The sequence below is a fragment of the Meleagris gallopavo genome, chromosome 23 (genome assembly GCF_905368555.1).
Source record: "Meleagris gallopavo chromosome 23, MGAL_WU_HG_1.1, whole genome shotgun sequence".
In the NCBI taxonomy this organism is placed as follows: domain Eukaryota; kingdom Metazoa; phylum Chordata; class Aves; order Galliformes; family Phasianidae; genus Meleagris; species Meleagris gallopavo.
The window spans coordinates 5,717,030-5,743,311 of NC_139426.1; the positions used below are offsets into that span (position 1 = coordinate 5,717,030).

At 49.8% G+C, this 26,282-nt stretch overlaps 1 protein-coding gene across 15 annotated transcripts in view; it reads right to left on the bottom strand.

Annotated features, from left to right (window-relative positions):
• Nucleotides 1–2,750: 2,750 nt before the first annotated feature.
• DISP3 (dispatched RND transporter family member 3) overlaps nucleotides 2,751–26,282 on the bottom strand; it is a 116,996-nt gene continuing 93,464 nt past the window's right edge. For 13 of the 15 annotated variants that reach the window (XM_085242200.1, XM_085242205.1, XM_085242204.1 and 10 more), the window contains 20 exons: nucleotides 22,103–23,039; nucleotides 21,011–21,230; nucleotides 19,577–19,713; nucleotides 19,333–19,467; nucleotides 18,944–19,104; nucleotides 18,598–18,737; nucleotides 17,713–17,858; nucleotides 16,151–16,312; nucleotides 15,590–15,751; nucleotides 14,979–15,101; nucleotides 14,228–14,364; nucleotides 13,401–13,582; nucleotides 12,822–12,952; nucleotides 12,539–12,714; nucleotides 11,490–11,616; nucleotides 10,745–10,890; nucleotides 10,252–10,411; nucleotides 9,845–9,958; nucleotides 8,704–8,870; nucleotides 2,751–8,013 (listed from right to left, as the gene is read on the bottom strand). In XM_085242200.1, the coding sequence (XP_085098326.1) occupies nucleotides 7,651–8,013; nucleotides 8,704–8,870; nucleotides 9,845–9,958; nucleotides 10,252–10,411; nucleotides 10,745–10,890; nucleotides 11,490–11,616; nucleotides 12,539–12,714; nucleotides 12,822–12,952; nucleotides 13,401–13,582; nucleotides 14,228–14,364; nucleotides 14,979–15,101; nucleotides 15,590–15,751; nucleotides 16,151–16,312; nucleotides 17,713–17,858; nucleotides 18,598–18,737; nucleotides 18,944–19,104; nucleotides 19,333–19,467; nucleotides 19,577–19,713; nucleotides 21,011–21,230; nucleotides 22,103–23,030 (4,017 nt within the window). In that variant the 5' untranslated portion in view covers nucleotides 23,031–23,039 and the 3' untranslated portion in view covers nucleotides 2,751–7,650. The remainder of the gene's footprint in view (nucleotides 8,014–8,703; nucleotides 8,871–9,844; nucleotides 9,959–10,251; nucleotides 10,412–10,744; nucleotides 10,891–11,489; nucleotides 11,617–12,538; nucleotides 12,715–12,821; nucleotides 12,953–13,400; nucleotides 13,583–14,227; nucleotides 14,365–14,978; nucleotides 15,102–15,589; nucleotides 15,752–16,150; nucleotides 16,313–17,712; nucleotides 17,859–18,597; nucleotides 18,738–18,943; nucleotides 19,105–19,332; nucleotides 19,468–19,576; nucleotides 19,714–21,010; nucleotides 21,231–22,102; nucleotides 23,040–26,282) is intronic. The other 2 variants (XM_085242209.1, XM_085242210.1) reach the window with 2 other exon arrangements.

Below are 26,282 nucleotides of genomic sequence, written 5' to 3' on the forward strand. Positions count from 1 at the left end.
AGCCAGCCTGACAAACTGTCCTCAGGAGCACCCCATAGAGTATATAGAGGGAGCACTGTGGTCCATCAGTAATATCAGAGCTAGCTCAACAGCACCTACAGAAGGAAAAAAGCCACTACTATTTTCACACTGCTTGATCAGACCTCTATTTCAACTGCAGCAGCACAGTGTCACCCCATCCTAGGACCTAAAGGCAGAAGCAGATAAAGGCACAAAAATGATAAAAGCACCACCATGTCATTACCTTCTCTTGCACAGCCTTGCAGCTTAGTAAGGACTTTATCTGGCCGGGAACTTTTCACTCTCAAAATCAAGAAGTGGAAATAAAAACCCACAGACAGCAGAACCTTCAGCAGACTCAGGCTGCATCACGTTCAGGAGATTACCGCAAGCCCAGGTGACACTCAGGGAGTTGAACCACAGCTACTCACCCTCTCATGACAAGGCTGTATTGACCATCAAACAAACTCTTTGAAGCAAAGCAGAGCAGCAGTGAACTCACCATGTTCCTGTACACCAACAAGGGGCAGCTCAAGAATTTCATCACTCCCATAGTATGGGACATTTTGGACAAGATGTGCTTAATGCAGACAACAAGCTTGGATCCAGGCTCAGGCATTATCTTGTACACTGCTTTATCACTTACCTGGATTTTTCTTAATTTTCCTTTATTGGTCTGCAAACAGCTCAAGGGAAATCTAGGCCATGTCACTTTGGGAAAGGCTCCCAGGAGTCAGCCAATAGATTGGGAGTGGGTTCAGGAGGAAGGACCCATATCTACATTGCCTCTTCACATCTACTGTGGCACAGTCCCAGGAAGCTCAGTGGGATATAAGCCACCAGCTAGAAATGCTTAAAAGTCCTAAAGCAAGACATGGAACTTTCCCTTGCAGTTACCCTGTACTCCTCACTCAACACTAAGAGATTCAGTTGAAAGGGTCATCTCAAGTTTAAGAAAGAACACTTCATACAGCTGCTTTGAAAGCTCACCCCCTCTGCACTTCCCAGGTCAGGCAAATAGCCCCTTGCCACCTCACTGGAGTGTGGGAGGAACTTATTAATCACCTACCAGCCACCACCTACAGTGCTCTGACAAAACTGCAGAGCTCTTTGGTGGTGGCTAATGAGGTATCAGCACCCACACCTGTAGCTAACAAGAATCTAACACTGAACATGAGCTAACAAGTGTTAAAACAGAGCAGTGAGTGCTGCCTTTCTGCAAAAAAGAACTGAGCCATGATGCTCAGTGCCCAGTTTCAGCTCACCCCTGCTGTGATGGATGCCCTCACATCTACTTCTGCTCTGGGTGCTTTGAGGCTGCCAGACAGATGAGGAAGAGAACGTGACTCAGCTCCCTGCCCACATGCTATAGGGCCATTACAGGCACCACAACCTTCACAACCACCACATCCCTTCCTGGCTACTCAAAATCACAGATGTAGTGGTATCCATACCTCCTCCCAGGCCTTCTTTAACACTTAGCAGCCCTTATTATTACTTCATGACCGCATCTTCCAGAATCATAACCTTTCACATAGAAGGCAGAGGCCATTTCCACTCTGCCCAAACCATTTGTAGTTTAACCCATCCCATTGTGAGCAGTTGTTCATGGTGCAGTTTCCCAGCTGCTGCCTTTCAGCCTGAAGTGCACACACCTCCACCTTGTGGAGGGGCTTCTGTGCTTCAGATTTGGGTTTGAAACCCAGATCTTTGGCAGCCTTCTCCAACCCCAACCCTAAGATTTTGCTTTTCTCCTCCCAAAAAGCCTGAAGGGCTGCCAAGGCCAAGCCCTCTGGCTTTTCATCTCATTGCTGCATGCAGTGCTATGAGGCATGCTTTCGTGCTGAGCTCTTGGGGCAATGTTTGCTCTGACTTGAGCGGAAAAAATATACATAAGAAATAGGGTGGGCCAGCTCTTAGAAACACAGCACACCTACTGCTCCGGGTTCGGTTCACCTCTTGCAACAAACGGGAGCCTGGCACTGTCTCACCTCACGCTCAGGCCTTGAGGGGAAGCAGATCAAAACTGAATGCAGAGGAGCACCGCGGGCCGCAGTCCTCCTACGCCACAGAGACGCTCTTGTGACACAAAATACTGGGGAAGGGCCGAGCGTCCCCGGCCACGTCAGGCGGGAGCGGAGTCGCCTTAGTCCCGCCCCGCCTCCCCTCAGCGCTGCGCCCGCGCTTTTCCCGCCCCCTGAGGGGAGTAACGGCCGCCCCTCAGTGCCACATCTTTAAGCACTACAGCACGACCAGGTACGGTGACCTCACCACCTCCCTGGGCAGCCTGCTCCGCTGCATCACCACTCTTTCTGAGAACGAATTGTTCCTACTATTCAACCTGAACCTCCCCTAGTGCAACTTGAAGCCATTAGCTCTGGACCTATCACTGGGAGCAGAGACCGACTGCACTTCACCACAACCTCCTTTCTGGAGTTATAGAGAATGTTGAGGTCTCTCCTGAGCCTCCTCCAGACTGACCATCCCTGTAGGACTGTGCTCTAGACCCCTCACAGTCCATGCCAGGCACTGGGGAACTGCAGTGCTATAGGAGCTGCTGAATCCCATTCTCCCGTGGGAACAGTCTCCATGTGCTGGCAGCAGCACTGTATGGATTAGAGGAGTAAAAGAGCCCCAAAAAACATGGATGAAGCCCTCACCTGAGCCAGTCCTCCTCCAGCCCTGCGTGAAGCTGGAGCATCGCCTTGCCCAACCTGTAATATGGTGCGGAGTGAGGGAGCCAAACGAGCCAGTGTCAAAATCTTTTATTTACAACAGTCTCCAAAAATCAAGGAACATTGAAAATAGTGAGAATAGGAGACGACTTACAAAAAGTAACACGCGTACGTTACATTGCGAATTGTGCTACATCACTCTGAGAACCGATGCTAAGGTCTGCAGGCACGTGGCGAAGCGGCAGCACTTCGAGGTGTCCCCTCTCCCCCCATCATCCCTCTTCTTTGCTCTTTTTCCTGCAGATCTTCCTGCCTGCTGCTCTGCCTTCAGTCCTCCTATCACCTCCCCTGCTGCCCCCAAGAAGGAGTGGAGGGGAGGACGCATCCCACACCTCCATTCTGATGAATGGGTGCTGTGAGAGTTTCCAACTCCAGGACCTGGGTGTGAAGCTGAGGAAGAGGAGTTAGCAAAGGGCTTTGAAACAGGCTAACCTGTGAACTGTGACTTGCATGCTATCCAGGGTGAGGAGTGATTTTGGTAATTACTAAGAGACTTGCCCTGCCTGGCTGCAAATCAGTCAGCACAGTTTTCCTGCTGGACAGTGTGCACACATTTATGTCTATCTTGCATTTAAACAGGCCTTTTATAATTTTCCAAGAGGGCAAGCCACTCTCATAAGAAAATTAAGTGCAGCACAAGCCAAAATGAGGTGCTGTGACATAAAGCAACATCCCAGTTTGTTCCAGTGGAGACAAAGTCAGGGGTCTCAGGAGACCCCTGCAACCAGATTGCCAAAACAGTGTGCAAACAGCTCTGTAAGCATGCCATATATCCTTCTCCTTGGGGATAATTTCCAGGCTGGCTTTGCTTGGGACAAAGATCACAGCCCAGCACAGTCACTGATCCCTTTCCAGTATCTGCAGCCTTTGAAACTGCCTAGATTGGTGGCCAACCCTGATGTCCCCATTGCCTGTACAGGCCCTGCATGAACCCAGCACCTCAAGAGCCACTGCAACAAAAGCAAAGAAACGGAGTGAGGAGACCTGGATCTATTTCTTCCTCTGACACTGATCTTTGCAAAGCACATCAGCTCTGTTCCTCTTTGCTCCAAAGCTGTTGTGAGTCCTACTCTCACCAGTGTCAAGGGGAACCTTGAACTCACACAGCAGCAATTCTAAAGGCAAGGAACAGCAACTCTGTATATATCTCTGCTTTGGCAAACAGCGATCAATGCCCTCCTGTGACTGCTGAGGGCTTCTTGTCAGGACAGGATCAGCTCTGTTTTATAGGAAACTACAGAACTTACCAAAAAAAAAAAAAAAAAAGAGGAGTGGGCAGATAACAAATATTTCATTGCAGTGTGCTGTAACTGAGAACCTGTGTATGTTTCTTTTTAATTGCAGCAATAAGATTGTTTTGAAATGGAAAAACAGTGTGTTTTCTTCCAAGTAAAGCCAGGGTGAAATATTTCCATGACAATCGGCTGCTGTATTCAACTATTTAAAAACACTGAAACTGGCAGCTTTATATGAAGAATTTTAGCACCTTAGCTTTCCCTGCCTGAGAAATTCTCTCTCAGAAAGTCTCCAGCATGCCTTAGTTCAGCATCTGTGAGCATTTTAGGCAAAGGAGGTACCACTGAGAAGGCAGAACCTTGCACAGCAAGGCGACAAGGCCCAAGAGATGCTCTGGGCAACAGAGGAGTCATCAGAGAAAGAAGATGGGTAGAGATGTGGGAGGAATTAATTTAGGGCAAGCATCTGCTCCTGGAACAGCACTAGACAGGTGAGCCTTTGCTTTTTATTGCTACAAGCATCTGCCTCAGAGCACTGATTCCCAGCAGGGCTGTCAGCCCCACCTTCATGCTTGCTCAGATAAACCCATCCATTTTCTTACCCCTATAATTTTATGAATATTTTCTAATGCCAGGGAGATGGATGTATGCATCTGCCACTGATTTACTGTCTCCACCGAGACAGTGTTGCAAGTATGCTGGAGAAGGCTGGGCTCCACTTCAGTGTCTCCTTCACTCTGCAATCACGCTGCATATCTGTTGGATATTCTGTGATTCTAGATCTAAAACCCAAGTGTTGTGACCATCGAATTTTCAGCTTATCAATGCCCAGTGGGTCCTTGCACTGGAAAGCACAATCTGGGATCATCTCCTGGCTCTTCTACTACAACTTGGAGTGAGTTCCAAATCCTAACTCTGCCTCAGCTTCCTGCTGGAGGACACCATCTCCTCAGTATGCCTTTGCAAATCATCTGCTATACTTACCTCAGTCTTTTCCTTCCTCAATCACTCCAGCCATTGCTTTGCTAGCGTGTTCCCAGAGCCACCTTGGGCAAACAAGGACAAGGTGATGCTCCTGCTCTTATCAGCCTGCCCTACTGATCTGACTGGCCAGGGAGGATGAGAAAGATCGGCAGTTTGTCCTTCCCCCTTCCTGCTCCAGAAAATGGGACAGAACCTGTTGGGTGCTAAGAATGCTGTTATTTTTGTCTGAGATCAGACACTGCTAAATCAGAACCCAGAGGCACAAAAGGTTTTCCACTACTTTGAAACTAATCTTTGCTTTCCGAGAATGGCTGAGGGACTGGTCCCAGCATGGTGTACCCAGCATCACCCTGGAAGTGAGGGGCTTATGTTAGCCTCTTTATAGTGAGTAAAACTGTGGGATACCCAGGGCATGAACGCGCTTTAAGTTTTGTAGGATTAAAGCAGATCCGTGCCTTGCCTTAAAGATCTTTCAGTGCTTCTCTGTGCTCACAGGAGGAACATGCTGCAAGGCTTAACTCAGCACCTTCCTCTCTTGTCTGGTGACCTGGAAATAACCATCAGCCTTAATCACTGCAAGAAGGTTGAAGCGATAGGTGAATATGGGTCAAGCTGCCAGTCAGAGCATCCTTGGCAACAGCACCAGGGCTCCCACTCTCTGACCCCACAACATCCGTGTAGATCGCTGTATGTCATCAGCACGCTGCCCTCTGTGATTGCTGCCATTTACAAGTGCTCAGGGCACCACTAGTAATTAAATCTGGAGAACAGACATCAAGGAGAGCACGGTTTGAAGATCAGTGTGGCTGAGCCTTGCACAGCAGCTCTCAAAGAAGCTGGGTTTAGGAAAGCTAAAAATCCTTCCCAGAACCATTTATTCATCAGGGTTCATCCTATAGGAGCTGGGCAGATAAGAGACAGGGGACAAGGAACAGTTAATCCTGCAGAAAAGGGTAACTCAGCTGTGCCATGGGATGGTGAAGAAGAAACCCGGTCCAGTTTGCTCATGCTTTCACCACCCTCATGATCTTCAGCAGGATTGCTCTAGATTTCTCCTGGCATCAACAAAGCCCAGGGAGACCTCGTCCTCAATCCCTTCTCTCCAGCTGACTCCTTGGGGAACCTAGTTTAGGAACAAGTGTTTGATCCTGTTTCAGAGGAACAGCACGATGTGAAGATGTAAGAGACTGGCAGGGATGAAACTAGGGATACAGTGAGCCAAGCAGCAGCAGCTGCTGGTCTGTCTCAGCAGCAAAGTCCCCAGAACGCGGCTGGCACCAGGGACCAGCTTCCTGGCATTTCCATTTTAAAAAGGGGGTCAATCCAGACAGAGAATGCAAAGCCACCGGGGACATGGTATCTGCAAACAAATGAGGAGTCAGGCTGCTTTCCAGCCACCTCTTTCTGTTGGCATCCCTGTAAATAATGTTTAATGCATCTCCCAGTGGGCCTGACCCCTCCCCTTCTGCCAAGGACCAGATGTGCTGCATATCAATGCACACACTTAGTTATTTCAATTTTAAGAATATGATGGAATCAGTGATGCTTAAAATGTACTTGTTAATGGCACCAGTTTGCAATTTCATTTTACTTTAATATAAACCATCTGCTTTGAGCAGGCAGCAGCCTCAGGCTGAAGCTCTGCTGCCTTTATGTCTGCACAGCAGGGTCTCTGAGCTGCCACAGAGAATGCCCCACTGTTTATCCATGCATGCTGCCAGCTATGGGCTCTACCTTGCTACAGGGGTTAGCTTATCCTCAGGCTAAGTGCTGGATGCCAGGTCCTGGAGCAAAAATCTTTGTACAGAGCTGAAGGCCTTCAGTTCTCTCTCTGCCATGAAGAGCAGAGATAGATTGGTGAAGTCACAAACAGAGCAGGAGCTGGGACTGGACACCACTGCCACCTTGGCAAGAAGGAGAGGAGGACAGGGCCCTGTAGGCACCAACAGTGTTCTGACAACTGTTCAGAGACACAAGGGATCCCAGTGAGAGATCCAGCGTCCTTCATGAAAGAAAGAGCCACATGTCCTGGCATTCCCCGCTAACAATGAAAGCAGGTCCCAGCAGGTGGTGCTGCCCCAAAATCTCTCATTTTAATTTCACAACCACCCCAGTAAGAGCTAGCTGAGAAATGCATCCTGCGCAATGAGTTTGCTGCTGAGCACAGGGCATAGCAAAGCAATGCTATTCCCCAGGCCTGTCCAGCTCACTGCCGTTTGCAAGGCTCAGGTGTTGATGCACAGCCGTGGCATGGGGACAGAACATCACCTCTAGAGCCATCGTCACAATGCTGACCCTGGCCATGGCAAGGACAGAAAGGAGCAGTTTGAAAGGGGTCAGACGGCCTACCTGACTTCTTTACCTTCGTGGTTCCAGAAAGCTCTGTTCATTTAAAAAAAGAAAAGCAGAAAGAAAATTGAGAGAAGGGCACCTTCTCCCCTCCTACTTTTGGGCTGAGGAATTCCCTGGGCAGCCCTCACTGTCCGTCATCCATCCATTACTTCTGAAATAAATACAAGTTTAGAGCAAAACCCATTAGAAAATAAAGTGCATCTGGAGTTGAAAAACTTCTGGAAAAAACAGGATTTTTTTTCCTCTTTTTTTTTCTTACAAAAAATATCCTTTAAAAAAAAAAAAAAGAAAGAAAGAAAGAAAAGGGAGCAAGAGGACAGATAGTGTGGCTCTTGGTGTAGGGTCTACAGGGCTGTCCCATTAGGGAGAGGGATCTTAAATCCACCCTTTAGCAGGGCAAGGCAGATGCATAGACCCAGCAGGCCAGCGAGAAGCACCCCTGCCACAGCCTTGAGGCAGGAAGTCCTGCTCCGGGTGAAGGTGCCGGGCCCCATGATGCTCAGCAGGGCTGTGCTCACAGTCAGCGTGTATAGGATGGAGACTCCCGTGTTGAGGGCCACAATCTTCCCAAACTTGGCGAAAGGGGCAATGATGCAGAAGAAGAGCGGGACAGTGGCAATCACGGTGGTGACAGCACTCGAGACAATTGCTACGCCCACGTGACGGATAGCTTCAATCGTCCTCCACTGGCGGCAGGCTGTGGGGTCCTGGCAGAAGGGACAGCAGTGTTACGGGGAGCAGGGACAAGCACACAGGGCTGCAGAAATGCTTTGCACTCTGAGAGGGTGGCTTAGCTCACGGAGTCCTGGTCTGGGACACAGACACTGTGTGTGTACTTCTCGCTGTTTATGCAGTCTCTGAGCAACCAGGCAAATAGCCACGAGGTTAAAATCCAGCAGAGACTAAGTGCTGGATTTTGTGCCCCCACAGTGCCTTCCTTCAGCCACATCAGGCGGGCGTACTGCAAACAGACGCTATACCGGGGAACAGAGATCCCCAAACGTTTGTGGTGCCCATCTTCCCGAAGAGGGAAAGATGTTAGCAAGGCCAGAGGGGGCAAGTCACAAGCCAATCTGATTTTCAGAAGTTACGGGATGAGTTTAGGGCTACTCTAGGGCAGGACTGTCCTTACTGGGGCGTGAAAAAGCACTGCTTTGGACACAGGTGTGTCCAGTAGCCATTGAGAAAGGGACAAGAATGCGGGTTGGATGCTCAGCTGGGTGTACTGACTCCAGGTACATCAGCTCACATGAGCTGGAAAAGTTACCCAGGCATATTGTGAGGATGACAGGAGGCATTCCATTTTGCCCAGCACACCTTACATCCTGCATCACAGCTGGGTGGTACAAAAGACACGAGGGGAGTGTGTGCAAAGCTTTAGGAGGAAAAGAGCTCACCTCTGTGTGGTGCAGCGGCAGGTTTTCTCCTGCCAGTAGGTAGCCCTCCACCAAGTGCACGCAGTAATCGACAGAAGAGCCAACGAGGATGGACAGAGAAATGGCTTCCACAGCCCCCATTTCCCAGCCAGACCAGTACATGATGGTCACCACCAGGCAGACCACACCTGCATAAAGAAGCTCATGTTAGGCAAGTTTAGAGGACTCAGGGAGTGCTGCCCAGCCTTACTGTTACAGCTCAGTCACAGGGGATTTTGAGATCATGCCCTGAGCTCTGCATGCCAGCCAAGCTGAATGCTTTACATCCTCCCTCCTGCCCACAAAGGCGAATGCTTCCCTCACCTTCCAGCCATCCAATAATGCACTCAGACCTGCTGGGGATAGCGAAGCACCTCACTGAAATATCAGGCAAAATGACAGACTGATGCCAACCAGACTAATGAATTCAACACAAGCAAGCATGCATATGTGCACTAGATGGAAGAGGGCCCTATGTTTTGCTTGCCAGAGTTTACTCACAGCCTGAGCACATGCACAAGTTTTCTTAAAGGCATGAGTGCTGTTTGTTTGTGAGTCATGTGTGGGAGAGTAGGTGGTTTTAAAATGATAGATTTGATTTTGAAACCGGGAAGTTTAGCAACACACTTAGTCCATAATATCGTCAAATCACCAGCCAGGGAGAGGGAGCTATTTAGAAATTTGCTTCAAATACTAACAAAAACACTCAAATATTCAGCTTTTAAAATCTCCCACTGCTTGGAAACAGCAGCCATGGTGCTGATCCTTGGGAAGCAGTGCAATTGCTATTCAGGGCATGTGGGACTTTAATCACATTATTATACATAACAGGCAGGGATGGCATTTGTGTAGCTAAACCCCTTATTTAAACAAATAGAAGGGATTGTGTAGATAAAGCACACTGGGAATTAGATACACAAATCTGTTTTCCCAATGAGGATCCTATGCAGTTGTTGAGAGTTTCTCCCGTTCACCTGAGCATAGCAGGACTGAGTCCAGGAAACCAAAAGGATTTACACAGAGTAATAACAACTCAGTTCGAATCATCAGAGACTCAGCAGTGTCACAACCCACCAATCTCTGAGAAAGGGAAGGCCTGGAACACCAAGGTCAGCAATTTTACCTAAAATGCTAAGCAGCACTGGCAGCAGGAGGAGGATGTGAGTGGTGAACACTGCCACTGCAGCCACACAAATAACCAGCGAAAGGATGAGGCCATACAGGGCACTCTGCACTCCTGGAAGAGAAAGAGCCAGTTAATTGGAGCCTGGGATGATGACAGCTGGGGTGAGGGGGCACTGCATCCCTGGACTCCCCACCAGCAAAGCAAATTTCCTCACTTTCTCCATTTCCCTGAACTCTATCTAGGGATTTTGACAGTATGTGCTGCTTGGAGTAGAAGATCTTAGGACTGTGCACAGTCCTAAAGGGACTGAAGATATAACACAGCATAAAATAGATCAAAGGGTGTTGTGAAGGTACATCAGAGCGCTTGGATTCCTCAGGGAGAGAAACTGGACAGTCACTTGCCTATAATCTCCATGAAGATCTGCTTCCAGTGCTCACAGGTCTGGAAACCATGACGGAGAGCAGAACCCTCTGGGAAGAGCTGGAGTTGCTGCTGCAGGAATGTCTCCCATTTCAGATAATCAGCGTACGTCTGGAAGGAAGATTTCCCTTTGTAGGTTGTCTGTAAGAAGATGAACATGTTACACTTGTGTCCTGTTCTCTGATGCAGTGTATGCAAGGGTAGAGGTAGAACAAACAGCTGGAGTAGCAGGCAGAACTTAAAGGGGCAAAAAGCCACCAGCTCTTTGCCTGAACTCATGGTAAGAGCCAAGGGTGGCATAAGCAGCTACTTCTTAGCAACATGGGAGTGCAGGCATCTGTCTGCAACCAGGCACAAACACTAGCAAGCACTAATTTATGGCTGCAGATGAAAGTGGCTAGTGCAGAAAGAACAGAGCTAAGCCCCTAGAAGTCACAAGAAGAAGGTGTCCCAAGGATAGACGGTGATGCTCACTGATTCAAATGCCATGGAGATCCACTGCACCTTCCCATCCTTCACTCCCACTGCCCCGTGAGAGAGCTGTCCAGGCAACAGGTTTGGCTCAGGGATGTTCTTGCACTCAGGGTGCAACATCTGCAGAAAGGAGGAGATGCTATAACCTGGAGAGAAAGAAAGAGCAAGGAGTGGAGGACAGGACAGGGAAAGGGAGCACATGGGAACAAAGGGGAAGAAAACAAGGAAGCTGTCGGCTGCATTTGTCAGCAGCTGCTTCCCCTTGCAACTCTGACTTGTAAAAGCACTAGAGATCTCAGGATCAAAATTCTCAGCTTGAGAGGGCAGTCAGTGCTGTCAGCACTGAACAGGACATGATCACAACTCAAGCAGCACTATTGCTAACAGAGATGCATAACAGGCATCTGCTGCTGCTGTCCTACTTGCTGGGTATTTCTCATCCTTGAAGAAACTGGCACAACAAATGGAAGCACAGGGTGAGTGGCTCGTGGAGGTGGGAGCTGTGACCTGGGCCAAGTGGAGACAAAGCTGTGAGCAGCCAGCTCAAAGAGCTGACTGCTGAGAAACACCTCTGCTCTCTGCACTGCCTGCATTTATCACCGACTGGTATGTTTGCTTTCTTGCCTCGCTTCATTAAGCTGGGACCTGAAAGTTTAGAAGCCCTTAGGAGCTATGATCCTCAGACTGAAAGGTGAGAAGCAGTGTCCACCCAGGGACCCAGGGTCTTCCCAAGGACCCCACGTACCTGAGGGCAAGCACTGAGCCCCTCCTGGCTTCACAAGCTCGGTGTTGCTGGCAATGGCTTTGCAGAGGCGACACAGGTTGCCAATCTCTTTGAAGAGGTCGAAGCTGTCATCGTAGATAACGCTGCCCTTTCACAAGGAGACACAACAACAAAAGCACCACACATGAGACACGCACACAGCAACTGGCACAAGAAGGCAGAACTTGGGCACAGAGCTTGCAATCTGCTTATTCAGACCACAGGTTCTACAGTGAACAAACCTCACATTTTTGCCTCACCAGACAACCCAGAAAGAAACTACATTAAAAAATTATAGATACATATATCAGACAGTGTGACAGAAGTACTGATGAATACATGGCTACCAGGCCATGCCCAAACCCACTGTGGTCTGAGTAAGGAGATCACACAATTCCAGCTTTCTGTCCACTCCACTGCTTGTGTGTGGTGCTGTTCCCTCCAGAGGAAAGGAGGACAGGTTCTGCAGAGAGAACCCAAATCAGAAGGCTGAAATACATCTGCAACTGCCACAGCTAAGCATAATTCTGCTAGTGAAAGGCTGTGAATATTTCGAAGTACCTGACCTGGGGGATAAACTGCTTCTGAAAACATCACTTTTAGGAAACCTTCTCTAGAGTGCTTTGTATTTTTCCATGTTACAATCTCATAACAAAATAAACAATTATAGAAAAATATCAGTTGCTTGGATCTTGAGTTTGTAGTGACGTTTCCATACCAAGCTCAAGATGGGTTTGCTTCTAAAATTCTCAGGCAAACCAGATTTAGACTCAAGATTAGAAGGTTAGGTACTGCACTCAGAAAGGGATTTTCTGAAAAGTCTGAAGCAGTTTTAGGAAAGGACTTCTTCATCCCCATTATTTGGGAATGTTCTATACAGAGCGTGCTTCTGGCTCATCACAATGCTGCCACCTCCATCTGTTCTGATTGCTGGACCGTGCTACCTGGGCTGCAGGGAGTAACTAAATACCACCCAGGGAGACCCTTCCTTCACTCATCAGTCCCAGGCTGGCCGTTCAGCACTCGTGTACCATGTCTCCGATGACGTGGTTGTCTGAGTGCTTGGTACGATTCACCCCTCGGATGCCAAAGACGACGAACACCATGGCTCCTGTGTCCACCAGTGGTCGCACTGCTGGCTTCCCGCAGCCCGTGTTCATGCAAGGATTAAACCCAGAAGTCGCCGAGAGCCTTGCTTTGGGTGCTGCTATCAAATGCAGAAGAAAGAAAGGTTACACCTGAAGGCAAAAACCCAGCTGACTCTCAAGCATCGCCAGCAACAAGGCATGGCTGAATGGGTCCTCACTAGCTCACCTTTCTCACTGGGAACATAAAGGATGCCTTTGGTGGGTCCATCTGGGCTGGAGCTGAGAAGACAACCAGGAGGTGCCACACACACTCTGCCATGGTAGGGAGGCTTGTGCGACTGGGCAAAATACAGCTTCCTGTGCAGGAAAAAGAGTTTGTTATGGTAGGGCACGGACATGGATGATGTCTCCACAGCACTACATGGAAACAAACGTTCTCAAGGACAGAGGGAAGGGAAAAACTGCACAGCTCCAGACTCAGATCCCTAGCCATTGTGTTCTGTGTGCTGCCTGCTCAGCCCAAGGCTTCAGCTGGGTAAGGGCAACACAAAAATCAGCAATTTGTTTTTGACACAGAACGAGGCCCACAGTGACAATCCTGCCTCTGGCAAGCCTGTGACCAGTGTTAGTGGTGTTGTGGGTCTGCAAAAGAACTTGGCAAAGTGGGGCATATGTGCAGCAAAGAGGCCTAAGGCCAGGGACGTTCAGCTGAGAGCAGGGCTGGCACTGGACACGAGGCATCGTGTTTCAACCATTCAGGTCACTGTGTTTGCTGCCTGGCCATGAGTGGGCTTTGGAGGGTTACCGTGTTCGCTGCTGCTCCTTGGCGGCCACGTAGAAACTGAAGTCGAACTTCCAGCCTCTCTTGCTATCACAGGACAACGTAGTCATCATCCACTTCCTGGGGCTCGTCTGCTTAAGCAGCCCTACTGTGGACACACAAGCTGTCAGCTTCCTGGTGAAGTTACCGAAAGGCACTCTATACACCTAAGCAACGGATTAATGAAAACAGACACTTAACTCCACAGGGTTGCAGCCTGTCATATGTTAGCATCACACACTCCCCTCCTCCCAGGGCACTGGCACAACCATACAGAATGAGCACTGCAGGAAACAAACCCAGCCAGTCCCCAGCCTGCCTCCTTCCCAAGGTGTGTGTGATGGGACCCCTTGCCACCCCCATTCTTTGTGCCCAAGCTGGATGGTGGCTGCTCTGTTCAGGATGAGGGAGAAATGAAAGAGAATTCTGCTGGGGGTGTCCGTGCCCAACACGTGCACAAGCAGTGCTGCCTGCTCACCAGCTGTCTGTGCACGGACAGAAGGAGGCAGTGGGAATGCAGCTGTCTCAGTTACAGTTTCTACTAAATTGAGCTCAGCTGATGATGCCAGGACTCATCTGATCCCCACAGACACCCACACTTCTGCTCTCATTTCTGACAATCACACTGCAACTGCAACAGACCAATACTGGGGCAGTGCAAGGCATCCCCTCTAGCAGTGCCTGCTAGCTTCCTTACTGCAATCCCCTTCACCCTGAGCTACCCAGGGCCCTGTGGAGTGACAGGAGGCTCTTGTGCTCACCTGAGTGCTGCACTCTTGGTAGAGGGGTCCACCATCCCTGGCCTGACTCACCTGGAATGAAGGCACCTCTCCATCTCCCGGTGACACCATCTGCCAGGGGGCAGGGATACTGGCATTGAGAGAAAATCTGTAGATGGCTGGCCTTCCTTTGCTTCTGGACTTGGAGATATACACAGTCCCCTGCAGATCTGTAGAAAACACAGGGAGGGCGTGAGGGCTTGTGGTACTGCTCATTCAGCAAACCTTACAGACGTGGGCAGCACTGGAAGAGGTTTTCTTCTGGTCTGTTGTCTCCTCTGGGCAGCAGGCACAGCCTCTGCCTTCTAGCAGCACAGCACACCTTTCAAAGGCTTTCACAAATATACACTGAGCTGCAGTAATTCCTGATGGCTTATTGATTCATGACAGCTCAGGACCTGGCCCAATAACTCTTTTATCCTCAAAATCCCCTGCAAAGCAACGTGAATTTACTCCCTTCATGGCCTGCCAACAAGGCTGTGACACAGGACAGGGACGCAAAAGCTCTGAGCTCCCACCCCTGTGCTCATACGAGGCAGACCACTGGGATTTGTCACTAGACTGTTCTGCCACCCGGATTATAGGACCCTGTACTGAAGAACAGTAGTATTGAGGGGAAGGGGCATGGTAATGATGCCCTATACATCCAGTACCAAGCCAGGGCTCAGCAGGGTGTATCAGAAGAAAATTATTCTGTATCAGTTATTCAGAGGTTGTATAATTTTTTTTTTTTCTTTTTTTAAAACAAATGTGGCCAAAAAATCTGTCCTTGTGCCCTGCTTACCTTGCTGCCCTGTATCAGTTATGCTCCCTTTACTTCCCCAGGGTGATCCAGAGCCTCTCTTCTTTTTCTCCAAGGATGTTCGGAAGTTGTTCTGCAAACTGTGGGGCTTTTCCTGAAACAAACCTGTCCCACAAGGTTACTCAGGGAGGAAACAGTGAATGACACAGCAAGATACCTACCATGCTAAGTATGGTGGCAATGGTTGGACTAGATTATCCTGGTCGTCTTTTCTGACCTTAATGATTCTATAATTACTGTGCATGCTACTCAGTTGAACAGGTAACACATCAGATACTTCACTACTGAATATCAAATCCCAAGCAGGGAACACAGAGCCACAGACCTCAGGCTGGTCACTGGCACAGTCCCTTATGAGTAAAAGTAGTTGGTTTTGCTAGACTTGAATGCTATTTGCTCTAGCAGAAAAACTGCTAAAGCAGCTTTTCAGTACACTCAACTCCTACAGGCAACACCACCATCCTACTCAGAGTATGCACCTCCCTTCAACAGGATCCATTCAGTAGCCAATGAGCCATGAAAAACACAGCTCTCTCTTTCATGTTTCAGCTCTCCCAGCCTAGGGTCTGCAGCCTGAAGATCAGCACTCTCACCTGAGCAGGTAATGCAGGAGATGCCTTCAGCACTCAGGTTGTATTTCAGGTCTAGCAGCACCTGGATGTTGGTGTCTGGCCGGAACAGAACTGGAGCACGGCTGGCTGGGCGGAGGCGGCTGGCAAAGAATATGGACAGGAGCAAAACGAGGAGAAAGAGCCCTGCAAAGAAAAGCCCAAATAAGTGCACAGGAGACCATGCACAAACCTTCCTCTTATGATATCGTTAGCAGGGACATAGAGGAAGGAGGAGAAAGGAACAGCACTGCTGACATCAGCAGCTGAGATCTCTTGTATTGAGCCCTGTGCTTGGATAACCCCATGGGGACCTGCCATTTCAGATCTGAGTGAAAGGAGAGGGATGGAGAAGTCTCCAAGTTCCTCATGCAGTTCCCTTAGGGACTATCTGTTCTGGAAACACTCATCAACTGTGTTAGAAACTATCCATTATGCCTTCTTTCTCAATCTCTTGTCACTAATAATCACAACTTAGATACTGCCTGTGATGCTGTCAAACCCTCCAAAACCCAGGAGGATGGAATAACTTCCTTTCCTCCTTACCCACAATCACCCATCTGCTCTTCACTGCAGACCACAGCACCCAGTGCTCCAGAAGCTCCTGGAGATGAGCTATCAGATGACCTCGATTGCTCTTCTCCACAGGCAGCTGCAGATTTTCTGGCATCACAGATACCAAGGGAACATCCCCCATTTCCAGGGAGACTAGAAAGAGAGAGAAATTAAAGGCATGTGTCAGTGTCATGAATGTTTCTCATCGCTTCCTGCTCACTTTCACAACATCATCTTCTGTGATGAGCTGTATGACCCAGTGCTAAGGTGATGGGATGACATCCAGGATGTCATTGGAAACATCTTTGGCAAGTCATTGCCATGTGACAGCTACACTACTAAATGCATAGCTCATTCCAAAGCCACGCTTCAGGCTGCTCTTCCTCTGCCAGATCCCACTAACACCATGCATATGGCCACAGGGACACAGCGAGCTTTTTGGGCCAAGCAGAGTTTGTCCCTCTGTTCTACTGAGTATGTCTTGGAGCTGATTACACACAGCTCACCTCTCACTGACTGCAGAGCCAGGCTCCTGCACGATCCCTCCACTCCAGCTCAGGGATGCCTGAGGAACTGCCCCTTCCCTGCAGGTGAGAAACACTCATTTGCTGCAAGGGGGCCAAGGACTGCCTGCTGTGCTGCACAGCTGACACACAAACCATGCCTGGTCACCATCCAGAACAAGCTGCTTTGTTACTTCATGAGTATCCTGATGCCCAGGGGCCCTTGGAGAAAAGCATTCTGCTGTTTGCTCAGAAGGGAAGGAGTGATTTCCATACATTACCATTGCACATGTACCTGGCATACTGAGACAGCTCTTGTGATGCAGAGCCAAAGCACAGTTGTCTACAGATCTACAGGGAGGGGATCTGTGCACTGCCATGGGACTGAAGGGCTCCAGTTCCAGCTTGCTGCTAAGCGTAAAAGCTACTCACTGCCCAAACCACTTCCATCACAGTTTTAAAAGGAAGAGATCCTAACAAGTTTTAAGAGAGCATGATCCTGTAAGCACCTTTATCTTCCATCAGAGCTAGAAGGAACATCTCCTGCTAACAAGTGATATGGCATTTTTAGGCCCTTTTTTTTCAGATTGCCTGTGTTGTCCACGCAAGTCATTGCCCTTTCCTTGCCATAGGGAGAAGGTGCTTTGAAGAAGTGATGCCTGAGAATAGCATTCTTTGCCTGCTTCTCAAATGCAATGCTCTGGGCAGTAGGAAAGAGGGGAAGATATCCTTTACTTGAAGGTGAGCTGTCCTGGTACTAGGGATTAGATGTTTCATGGCTACATCCATTTGGCAATTAGTGATTCCAGACAGAAAATACAATTCATGTTAGACCCAAGAGGTTCAGCAAAGCAGTGAGCAAGCCATGCATCCACAGCTGCTGCAGATCTCAAGGTAGCTTGCAGCCACAAGAGAATGCAGACCCTACAACCTTCTGTGATAGCACTACCTCCTGCTTAAAAGTAAGGAAACTGAGGAACAACCCAGAAAAGCTCCAGGACAAAAAGGTCAGTGTGGTCACCCTGATGGCCCTACACAACAGGCACATACCAGGCTCCTCCTCCACGCTGAGCAGTGGGATGTCATCATCGAGGTAAGGCAGCGTCTCTCGGCCTGCTCTGGAGATGCCCTCTGAGGCAACGAAGAGATCCTCAGCCAGGTGCAAAGCACTCTTCTTGGTGCACTTCTGACTGCAGCTGGGTTGGGAAAGGGAAGGACACAAAGGCGTGAGCTTTGAGTCAGGTACCCTGCAAACAGTTACCACCGGTCTCCTTCTGCAAGAAGGAAAACAACAGCAGCCTGCTCCAATTACTTGGAAAGGCAACAAGAGGCAATGCTGTGTTCTATTTCCATTGCTAAATGCTGAGAGGTCAGGGGCTGAGCTGCTATGGCAAAGCAGCAGCAGTCTGGGCTGAATAAACAGAGCTGAGCCGCACACACTGGGCGCTGAGTGAAATTTCAGCAGTTCATCTCCCTGCTAATGAATTAAATCAGGCCAGGTCATCTGCACTGCTAAAGAGCAAGGGAAGGGAAATGTGCTGACTTCCAAACAGGAATCTGCATGCACTGCTTGTGTTCGCAGGCAAGAGCAACTCTGGTCTGCCTGCCGTGCTGGGCTTGTGCGTCCACAGCTCAGGGATGAGGCTCTGCCCTGAGGACACAGATGGCTCCCATACTCCATGAGATTCAACAAAGAGAAACGACTGACGTTGCTGAGTCCGCCCCTGGAGTGGCATGTGTGCTTACCCAAGGGGAATGAAAGTGGGACCTGATCCTTCAATTTTTGCTCTCATCTTTAAATTTCTTTTATGTTAGAGACTATCAGTGAATGGGGAAGTCAAGGAGGATGAGAATGACAGGACTGGGTAAGGATTTGCATGCTGTCTTGATCATGTGCTCCACAACAACTTCTCACTCACAAAACTCAGGGCTCACCTGGTTTGGCAGGAGTTCTCTAGTGGGGACACATAAAGAGTCCATATTCCAAGAGCAGCTGGCATGGTGAAGAGCACAGCCACCCAGCAGCAGGACACAATCAGAGACATAAAGAGTCCAAAGTCATGCACAGCTGGGATCTACATGAAGAGAACAGAGAATTGGGATCAGGGAGGGAGATGCAGAGAGACAAAAAGATATCTGGAGGAACCTGAAAATAGCTCATGCTGATCTTAGTCATAGTCAGCAAACTTGGGACGAAGCTGAGTCAGAGCCTGGCAGCTTCCCTCTCTTACAGGGCCTGTGACAGGAATAGAGAGCCCCCAGTCCCACAACTGCAGCATACCTGAGAGAAGATGTTGGCAGCATAAGCTGCAGCCGTGGTCAGGGAAGTGAAGAAGGTGGCCTTCCCTGCTGTCTGGATAGTGTGGATCATGCGCAGCCGCAGGTCTTTGAGGTGGGTGGCTTGGCGGTAGGTGTTGATGAACACAAAGACATCATCAACCCCTAGGGAAAAGAAAGGAGGGAGAGTTTGGTACTGTGCTCACGCTATAGGGGCATGCGCTGAGATTCTCATTTCCCTTGAGCTTCTGATCTGAAGATCTCCCACTTACAGATAATGGAAGCAACAGGCTTGAAAATTTTATTTATATTTGTCTCCAACACCTTCCTCTCTTCTGCATGCAGAAGTTACGGCAAGGCAGCACAGGTAGATCTGAACAAGAACATGCTTACCAATCCCCACAATGACAAAGGCAGCCACACCATTGAGTATGCCCAAGTACTGGATCCCAAAAACGACGTGGTACAGGAACAGAGCCACCAGACAGCTCAGTCCAATACTGGCGATGCCAAAGAATGACAGGAACACTGCAGGAGGAAAGCAAGATGGAAAAAACACCAGTGATGGCAGGGAGAACAGTCACCTCCCATCTGCCCTGCTGGGGCACTGATGGGGCACACTGGGCTCTGAGCCTACCTGAGCAGGAGGTAAGGATGTAAACCAGGACAGCTATGCAGCTACTGCTGATGAAGGCTAGCAACATGTCGTTGTTGAATGTCCTCCTCACTTCATAGTCAAACAAATCCGTCCCTCCATACAGCACCTGGACTTTGCTAGGGTGGGAAGATGGAAAGGAAGATCAGGCAGAGTTGAGTGCAAAGGGAGCAGAGTGAGGGGATTTAACAAAGCACATCCTCTCCCCTGGGGCCAAATAATGTCACTGCTCCCATGAACTCTATAAACTGCTCAGAGCAGCAAGAGCAGGTTGGACTAGATTGCTGCTGGAGGTGAAATTTGCACAAGAAGGGAGAAAAATAAAAGCAGGTCCAATATTTTTAGAATTCTTCCAGTGTATGGTGGGTCTGTGGCACTAATAGACTTCCCGCTGTCAGCAAACAGCTTCTGAAGCTTCCAAAGCTGATTCCATCTAGAATCCTAATCATTGCTTTTTATGTTAAGCACAAAGGTAATAACCAGCGGATGCAGGCAGAGTTAGAGCTCATCAGGAACCATATGATTTAGCAGCCTCTGCTTCTGGAAGCAGACTCTGAGCAGAAGTAATCCAAGACAATTTAAGAAGGAGTACCACTGCATCATAGGAGACAACGGAATCCGAGCTTCGGAACTGAGTCTCAGCCCCAGTTCCATTTTGGCTTCCACTAGCTGCAGCCCACAGTGCCAGCCCATTGCTGAGAACACTGAGGATGCTTTCAGGGCTAACAAGAGCTGGCTGCATTTCACTCTGCTTTTGAAGATCAGTGTCCCTTCATTCTGGGAACTATTGAGATTCAGAGCAGTAGAGAGCTGGAGACCAAGAAGTTGCAGTGCCTTCCCCCAGCTCTCCGGATACTGGTCTACCCTTTTTCTTTGACCTCTGTTTTACTCTTTCTCTTCCACAAGCACAGAGCAAAGCTCTCTTCAACAAGAGTCCTGCAGACCAGGTGGTGAAATATGTCTGCATTTCCTGAAACAGACTTTGCCCACAGGTTGATGCCTTGACTAAGGGCCACTTCACTCCCTGCATCAGACCAGCTGAGGCCAAATTTAGAGCAGGAACACAGAGTAGAAGCTCTGCTGGAGTCAGTGGAATTGAATTTGTGAGATGGAAGCAAACAGACCTTGCATCAGACAGAGGCTGAGCAGAAAGGCAGGCACTAGATTCAATCTTTGCCTTGCTGTCACCATCTCTGATGTCCCTGACATGCTGCTGCAGTAGGAAGTGGCACTGAAGGAAAGTGTGTAAATGGTTTTCTGCTCACCACTTCCACTCACAGCACTGTGCCAGAGCCCGACTTCGAAGATATTTTTACTCCTTCCTCCAACCACCCCTTTAGTGCCATAGCAAGCATTCTCTTCTTCAGCCTCTATCCTTCCTGCCCTTGCCTCCTCCCTGCCTGCACACACTCTCACCTCGTGGACTGCTTGGCCAGCATGGCCACGTAGGTGACGACAAAGTTCTGGAACTTGTGGCGCTGCTCCTCCCAGCGATCCTCCACTGAGTAGTAGTTGGGCAGTGGTGCCCCAAAGAGGATCTCGCTTCGTAGCAGGGAGCTCTTCTTGTTCTCAGCAGACAAACCCTCATCTACATACCAGTAGAACTCGGGGTGGGTCATGGCCAGCTCCAAGGACCCTGCAGGAGAAAAGCATCACGCGTGTTAGGTCCTGCTGAGCTTGGCAAGGCGCAGGGGCTAGCAAAGGAGAGCTGGGACTGTAGTCACTGACTATGGTAATACGATTAATTGCACATGAAAGAAAAGATCAGGAAGTTAAGACATAAGGAGCAGACTCCATTTCTTTAAGCACGTCATGAAGACCAGAGCAAGCCAGTTCTGCCTCCAGAACCCAAGTTCGCTTGAGTTCATGCCAGAAAAACTCAGAACCAGGCTCTTTCCTGTTTTGGTAACAGAACTATTACTCACACTGGAGCAGATGGAGCTCAGCCTTTGCCTGCTCCCAGCATGGCTCCTGGACAGTTACCAGCTACATCCTGTGCTGGGGAGACAGATGGATGCTCCATCCCACAACCGCATCACACCCACGGCCTTCTTATGATTCACCTCCTCACCACCTCTGCTCTGCTGGAGGGGCATCTTGCAGGGTACCGAGCTGGGAGGAGGAGGTAGGGCCTTCCTCCTCTTCTCCTTACAGACAGCTGGTGACTCACAAGCTGCCTTTCATGCTGAAAAGCAGCCCACAGACTCTTTCTTCTGTTTCGCAGTGCAGGGAAGCTCATCCCTATTGTCTGTCCAAGGCCTGATATTCTTCCAATTCTTCTCTTTCACGTGAGAGAAGGACTGGAAGTCAACTGTACAATGTATGATTCCCCTTCACTTGGTCTTGCTGCTCGCCTACCGGGGTCTGTGTGACACGGTTTAGTGGGCATGGTGTGGATGGGTTGATGGTTGTACTGGATGATCTTAGTGGTTTTTTTCAGCCTTTACGATTTCACGACTCTACGTATACTCTGACCTCACCAGCCCTGGCCCACAGCACTCGGCTCACCTTGGATATCAGCAAGGTCTTGTCCCATGCCATCGTAGTAAATCTTCCCTCCTCTCTCCGTGGGAAAGAAGTAAGTCATGAGGGAGCTGGGAGGGGAACAGTAGGAGTAGGAGCCCAAGGGCAGGTCCTTAAGGACCTCGTGGGGCTTCCAGCAGAACTCCCGGAAGCGAGGGTGATCCATGATCTTACGTTCAACCTCATGGATGGTAACCAGGCGCTCTGTGGTGAAGATGTTATTCTCAGAGTCCCCCCGGGCCAGAAAGATGAGCTCAATGCGCCAATGCGCGTGCGCCTGCGTGTTGGCACTGATGTAAGTGTTGGAGTAGTCCCAGCGTGGGGCTCCCCTCGTGACACGGGACGTCTCGTTTCCTGGGTGTGGGTGGGCACGGGGCTCAAGGGAGCGAGTCCTGCCCTGCGGGGCGCTGCGCTTGGCCCGCGTGCTGACCTGCAGGTGGGAAGCGTTGAGGTGCAGCTGTTGGAGCTGCTCAAAGATGAGCCTCTGCAGGGTTTCGGAGGTGAAGTCAGCCAGGTCACGGCGGTTCCTCCCCCACGACCCAAACTGGGACTTGAGGGCCAAGGTGAGCGCGTCGAAGCGCTGCGAGGACTCGTGGTTACGGATCTCAAAGGCGTTGTAGGAGATATCAATGTCCAGTGCTGGGTAGTGGAGTAACATGATAACAGCGAGCACAGCAGGGATGGCGCAGCCCAGGAAAAGGATGAAACCAGCGCAGTATGGGTTGGTAAATATCCAGCCTACGATATTCCAGAAGCCACTGACTGGCAGCGTGACACGCAGAGGCCTGACCCTGCAGGAGCTTTTGCCACACAACAGAGCACCCTCCCGCCTCTTCCTTGAGCTGAAGGCAACCTCTTCATCCTCCTCATCCAGCCAGGCGTCCTGCAACAAGGGGTCATCCTCTGTGTCCATGTCCAGCGCCTGCGGGAAGGGGAGAGAAGTGGTCAGCAGTGCTCCTGCAATTGGGTCACCAGGCCCAGCTGTGGAGTTATCAGGCCCAGATGTGGGTGCAAAGGATCACTTAGGGTCTGAGCAACAGAGCTGGGGATCTCCCAACCCTGCACCCTTGACAATAACACACGAGTCCTTTTGGATCATGCAGATTCATCATAACCATTATAAGAGCAGCTGTTCATGGAGCACCCCACGGCTCATTTAACAGAGGAACCGGAGCAGGAGGAGTTCAAACAACAGTCACAGGGCCCTGTGGGGCTCTGTGTGGCTCCAGGGACACCAGCATAGCGATGCCAGGGGCTTCACAGTGTGTTAATTAATTAGAGAACCTGGTTCTCATGCTCAGGAACAGCTCAAGCTACTACATGAAAACACAAGAGACTCTATCCTCTTCTCATTAGAACAGACAATAGATTTTCCCCCAGGTATTCATAGCTGCATTTCCCACAAAGCACGCACTGTACACACATAGAAAGCTCATGCACTTGTGCCCGTAGACGTGGACGTCAGCATAGACTGATCCCACAGAGCTGCCTGTAACCCTACAGGAGCCCCATTCAGCAGAGCAGGAAGGGAAAGGCTGGACAACCCCGGGGTCAGGCAAGGATCTCCAAGAGATCTCCTCAGCCCTGCTGCTGTTTCTGTTGTTAATGAAGTGGTACAGAACATCCAGATTGCAAAAGCAGACGCAGCCCCCAGGAAGCAAGCAAGAAACTCCTTCCCGGATTAGCTCACACTTGGGCAGGATAGAAAAGGACTCAAACTGGGAAGTGCTCTCTTTGCTGAACTCTCAGCCTTCCCTCATGCCTTTCCTTGCTCTAGAAAGGTTAGAAGGAAGCTCGTTGGTTCTGGGCTCCATGATAAAATCATACAATCATTAAGACTGGAAAAGAGCTCTAAGATCACCAAGTCTGACCCCAACCCACCCCCACCACATCTCTCAGTGCCACGTCTCCATGCTCCAGGGAGCAGCAGTGGTCCCCAAGAACAACACCCAGCACAGTGCCATGCCTTCCTGCAAAGTCTCACACCCCTCTCCCTGGATGAACACATTCAATTCGTTGCTCCACTTTGAGAGCTGCGAGCAATTTACACACAGGCCAGAAGCAATTTAAGAGCTTTACTCCTAGCCAGTGTTTCTATTAAACAGGATTTCTATCTGCAGGCAGATGAATTGCCAGCTCCCCTTAACTCCGAGTCCTCAGGAAAAGCAAGGCAACAGAAATCCTCTCTGGCAGAAGAGGGATGTGTAAAGAAGCAAAAGTCACAGTGATCCCTCACTCAGGGCAGCCTGGAGGAAGCCTATGGCTTTGCAGGATTTATTCTGCTCTGGATAGCACCTGCAGGACAGCACTGCCAGCCCACGGAGAACCTCTGAGCTCAGGATCCGTGCTCCTGCCCACACTGAGGGAAGCACCAATGCCCACCAGTGGCTTTAATCTGCAGCTGGAATCGCCTCGCAGCACAGTGACTTCCACTGCACCCAGCTGCCCTTCCTCTCACAACCCTGGGCTCCCCTTCAAGAGAAGGGAGTTGCTGCAAGACCTGATTAAGCATATTTAGTCTCTTTTTAGAAAGAAAGAGAGGTAAAGGGCCATAATAATTTCCTATTTCTTGAGCTAGTGAGGAGAAGGAGGAAGAAGATTGTAATCCTGAAACAGAAGAGCCTGCATGTGACAAGAAAGGGAAGCAAGAGAGACTGAGATAGTAATGAGCCACCTGAAGCAGTATCATGCCATCGTCTTTTTTAACCAAAATCTAAATCTTCAATTAAAGGAAGAGGATCAGACCAGAGCTGTCTCTCCTGGCTCTCCCCACTCACTCTCATGGCAGCTGCAAAACCCCACTTCAACAGGCAGGCACCCCCAACATACGAAGGCCACAGCATGCTATACCCTATCTAAAATCCTTGTACAAATTCTGATGCAAACCCCAACGCATCTGGAAAAGCCCCAGGATTGTCTGCACTCACATCAGATCCGAGTCAGGGCTGTGGAGGGCTCACGCCGTGCTCCTGGCAAGAGAAGGCTGTGCTATCCTGAAGGGAACAGCCTCTCCTCGTGTGCATCTGTGTGCATCCTGCCCTGGTTCCAGCACAGCTCTGAACTCCCTTCAAAAGAGTTTACTGCATGATTTGGCTGCAAAGCCAGACACAGCCCACTTAGCACTGCCCCTGGGACTCGTCTGGTCCTACCGCCTTCGTCAGATCCTGCCTGGGTCAGGATGAAAGCTTCTGCAACCCAACACACAGCAAATGGAATCGGCAGGGGAGATAAACCCTGAAATCGGCCAGAAGCAGTGAAATGCATTTTCTCTGCTCGAATTTTACTTGGGGCTGGCCTCATTCCCCTCCCCCACCTTCCATACTACCCAGGGATGGCCAATGCTGAAGCACAACCCAATTACTTTTTCACTTTCAGGATTTGTGCACCTAATCCTGCAGCTCCAACCAAAGCTCTGATTTACTTTCGAGTTGGAAGGAAAAAAGGGTAAGAATGCTCCCAGAAGCTCTTTCGTCGGAGAAGAGACCCTGACAGCCTCCTGGGGTAGGCACTGAGATTTGTTGGACTTCCCCCTGCCCAGTCCTAAGCAAAGGGTCACATAACTGCTCCAAAAGCAGGCAGGACTCTGCAGAACAAGCAGAAAAACCTCCTGTAAATGTTAACTGGAGACCTCCCACTGCCCCTGTGTGGCATGTTCAGCTTCCCAAGTCCATGCCATTGAAGGCAGATGGGACAGAACCCCAAAGCCATGTTAGAGACAACTCCCTTATAGCCTGAGGTACTCCACTAGTGACTGGCCAAGTCTGATGTAACTCCATTTACTAACAGCCCTTTGGGCCCAACCCATCAGCCAATTGCTCACCCTTCACACTGCATTTTTGTTTGGCTGTATGCTGGACATTTTGTCCAGAAAGATATTACGAGAAATAGTATTGGAAAGCTTTACTGAAATCCAAAATGATAACATGAAAGCACAACCACCCTTTACACTGAGCCCTCTGGGTTGAGACTGACAGGCAGTGTCAGCACGCAGCCCAGATGCCACAAAGCCTGATCTGAAGATGTGGGCTCAGAAAAGCCATTGCAGAAAAGAGGCACGTGGCCCTGAAGAGACTCACACCTTCCACTGGCACACCCACAGCTTTATAGAAGGGGCCAGCAACGCCAGGATCCAGCTGCCAACTTGCTCTGCCTCTTCATAGCCATG